The following is a 2220-nucleotide window of genomic DNA, read 5'->3' as shown; positions in this document are numbered from 1 at the left end:
GTGTGTGTGTGTGTGTGTGTGTGTCACCACCAATAAATATCGCATGTACTGTGATCAAGTGTAACAGTGGGGGGTAAACGAGGCGTTGAACCATGTTTATTAGAGCCATAATGCACGCTTAGTGTTTACCTAGTTCACTACTTGCTAGCTTCATCCCCGCTTCCATAGCCAAAAATACGTGCCGCCGCCCATGGTCAAAGCTTTCCTATACTAGTCTAATCTGCCACTGCAGAGATTAGTATGACATTGGACCAACTACTGAAGCTGTTGGAGGAGGCGTTCGATGCCGCGATGGCCCTGCTGGGGCCGCTGGTTGGCTTCAGCCCGGAGCAGATCGCTAAGGCCGACGCCGACCTCCACGCGCTGGTGACCACCATCGAGCGCCTGGAGCGCCGGGACATCGAGGCGCAGACAGGCACCGAACGTATCGTCCGCGATCTGATGGAACTTCTCAACGACCTCGGCGTCGACCCGCACTTCCCGGGTGAGTGGCGGGGTTTGCGAGCCGGGCTTGTCGTAATGGCCGGGTCGAGCAGCTTTAGAGTAAAAAATTATGAGTCAACCCGCCCCCCCCCCTTCCCTAATCTTCCTTAATCATTGTCCCTACGCATTGGCATTTCGCCAATCATGATATAGAGTTGGGTACCGTGTAGAATAGTCCAACGAAATTGGTCGCACATGACATGCTGCAAGTGAAGAATACAAAATTCAAACTGCTTAATTATAGACGTTGGCAACGACGTTGTTTGGTGCCTAAATGGTCCTTAAAAACGGAGCATTTTATCCAAAAGTGAAACAATGCGCCCAACGCCACGTGGTTTCGAACCTGACACTGGCGCCATGTGCAGCGGACGACACGCCGACGGCGCTGGACGCCGCGCTGGAGGCGTTGCTCGGCGTGCTGGACGGCGCCCTGGACTTTTACGGGCCGCGTTACAACCTGGACCCGTACACGCTGAAGGTCATTAAGGCTGACCTGGCCGGTCTGATGTCAGACATCCGCACCATCGAGCACGGCCACACCCCGCTCACCGACGGCCTGGTCCGCATCGTCGACGACGTCTTCAATATGCTGAGGGACTTCGGCGTGCCGGTGCTGGACACAGGTGACGGTACCGGACGGCGGACCATCGTGTTCCAAAACGGGGCCTCTCCAGTATTATTGGAGAATAGTTGTCTGAGTATCTGGATCGTAGCCGTTCATTCGCAATGTTTTGCTTACATTATCAATAAGCTGCAATCACGACTAAAAGCCGTCCTCGCCACTGGTTGAATTTCCAGTTCGCAGTTCAAGAGTGGCCTCACACTTAAGGGGCCGTATTATATACTAACTTATATATTGACTACGCTATACACTAACTCAACCTTATGTTGCAGAATCATCTGTTCACCTCGCTGAGAAGTCGGCCCTGTTGAGAAGACAACTGCAGACACTAATGGGTGTCATCAGTGCCGCCCGGAACCCGCCCAGAGCTCTGGCGGCATCGTCGGTGGCCGACATTAGAAAGCTGGAGTCGGACCTGGTCGCGCTTGGGGAAAACCGTGACGGGGTCACACTTTTTGAGGTGGTTCACGATATGACAGGTGGTCAGGCGGTTTGTGCGCGTACTGGCATAAGCAGAGATTTGATTTCAGTGTACGGCTGACAGGAAGGCTTTCAATAAATGACGCACAAAGGGCATAATCAGAGGTAACTTGCTGCGGCACACAGACCGACTTCGAGATATGACCGCGATCATATGGCACCTATTCATGTCACCAACAATTCACGTTACAATCGGTAAGAATGCGATCGAAGCAAATACATTACTCAAACTGAACGCTCCGTTTCAGTGTTGGATCATCACAATAGAATGCGACACAAGGAAGTCGACACCCGACTGGCCCCGTGCGGCGGCTAAGCAGCAGTCTCTTCGCTGGGAGAGCCGCCCCATTCGGACCACACGGCGGGCGCCCTTATGCAGTGTGAGCGAGTCAACAGCCACCGCTGCGTCCTTCTCTTCTGGAGTCTTGTGTCTCAGGGGGCGGTCAGGTGGTGCCAGGGAACTGGAGCTTCCCGCGCCGCGAGCTCTCGATGGGCAGGTGCATCCACACTTCGTTAGGATTGTCCACCATGGCCGGAGGCACCTGCGCAGTCACATGCATACCATAAGGTTCCCGATAAGTCGTTGGTGACAGACCGTCGAACTGTTTCTAGGCGTCGATAGCAGGTACCTGGGT

At 54.1% G+C, this 2220-nt stretch overlaps 1 protein-coding gene across 1 annotated transcript; it reads left to right on the top strand.

Annotated features, from left to right (window-relative positions):
• Nucleotides 1-240: 240 nt before the first annotated feature.
• Nucleotides 241-1595, top strand: LOC119091421 (uncharacterized; the record flags this gene model as incomplete). The annotated part of the gene is made up of 3 exons (XM_037214244.1): nt 241-484; nt 849-1106; nt 1378-1595. Coding segments are annotated over exons 1-3 (720 nt in total), but the record flags the coding sequence as incomplete, so codon positions are not given.
• Between the last annotated feature and the right edge of the window lie 625 nt (nt 1596-2220).

This window comes from Pollicipes pollicipes, unplaced genomic scaffold (genome assembly GCF_011947565.3).
Source record: "Pollicipes pollicipes isolate AB1234 unplaced genomic scaffold, Ppol_2.1 Scaffold_1242;HRSCAF=1451_pilon_pilon_pilon, whole genome shotgun sequence".
Taxonomy (NCBI): Eukaryota; Metazoa; Arthropoda; class Thecostraca; order Pollicipedomorpha; family Pollicipedidae; genus Pollicipes; species Pollicipes pollicipes.
Note: the sequence above shows the minus strand (reverse complement) of the source record. Positions and strands in the feature narration are given on the sequence as shown.